This window comes from Fukomys damarensis, unplaced genomic scaffold (genome assembly GCF_012274545.1).
Source record: "Fukomys damarensis isolate Sample0158 unplaced genomic scaffold, DMR_v1.0_HiC HiC_scaffold_27, whole genome shotgun sequence".
NCBI lineage: Eukaryota > Metazoa > Chordata > Mammalia > Rodentia > Bathyergidae > Fukomys > Fukomys damarensis.
Genome location: NW_022900939.1, coordinates 24,583,312 through 24,583,977, shown reverse-complemented (window position 1 = coordinate 24,583,977; position 666 = coordinate 24,583,312). Strand labels below are relative to the sequence as shown.

The 666-nt window shown below is 55.9% G+C and overlaps 1 protein-coding gene across 1 annotated transcript in view; it reads left to right on the top strand.

Annotated features, from left to right (window-relative positions):
- Positions 1 to 415: 415 nt before the first annotated feature.
- Positions 416 to 666, top strand: part of Otub1 (OTU deubiquitinase, ubiquitin aldehyde binding 1) — an 8,626-nt gene continuing 8,375 nt past the window's right edge. Inside the window, exon 1 of the mRNA XM_010636107.3 lies at positions 416 to 512. Coding sequence (XP_010634409.1) covers positions 455 to 512 — 58 coding nt within the window. The 5' untranslated portion in view covers positions 416 to 454. The remainder of the gene's footprint in view (positions 513 to 666) is intronic.

Genomic DNA, 666 nt, shown 5'->3' with positions numbered 1-666 from the left:
GAGACCAGCCTGGGCTACAAAGTGAGTTCCAGGTCAGTCTCAACTACATAATGAGTCCCTGTCTCAACCCCCCACAAAATATAAATAAATAAATAAATAAATAATAAAATAAACTCCAGTGAACAGAAAACTGGCCCGGGATTTAGCTCAGTGGTTTTGTCGCCTGCCTCACAAGCGGTCCTGAGTTCAATCCCCGTACCAAAAAAACCAGAATGCGCCCCAGGAGGTTTTTATCACCACTAGGACCTATGGGAGACTAGGAATTTGGAGCCGTGCAGCGTGTCTCATAAGGCTTCGGGCCTATGGGCCCGCGACTGCCTTAACGCTGGGCACTTATCAGTTTACCACCGCGGAGGGTATCCCGTTGCTAGGGGCGTTGCCAAGGAGGGGCTCACTTCCGGGAGGAGGGCAATTAGTAACCCGGAAGCGGTCGGCAGTGCGGCGCTGTTTAAAGATGGCGGCGGAGGAACCTCAGCAGCAGAAGCAGGAGCCGCTGGGCAGTGACTCCGAAGGTACAGACCAAAGGGCGATGTCCGTCCCGTGCTAGCGGGGACGAAGCTCAGCACCTGTTCCCAAGGGGGTCAGGCAGGCAGGGCAACTGGAAAGGAGCGAAGCGTGCGGACTGCCCCTACACGCCTCTGCCGCCTCCCCTCCCCCTCACAATGG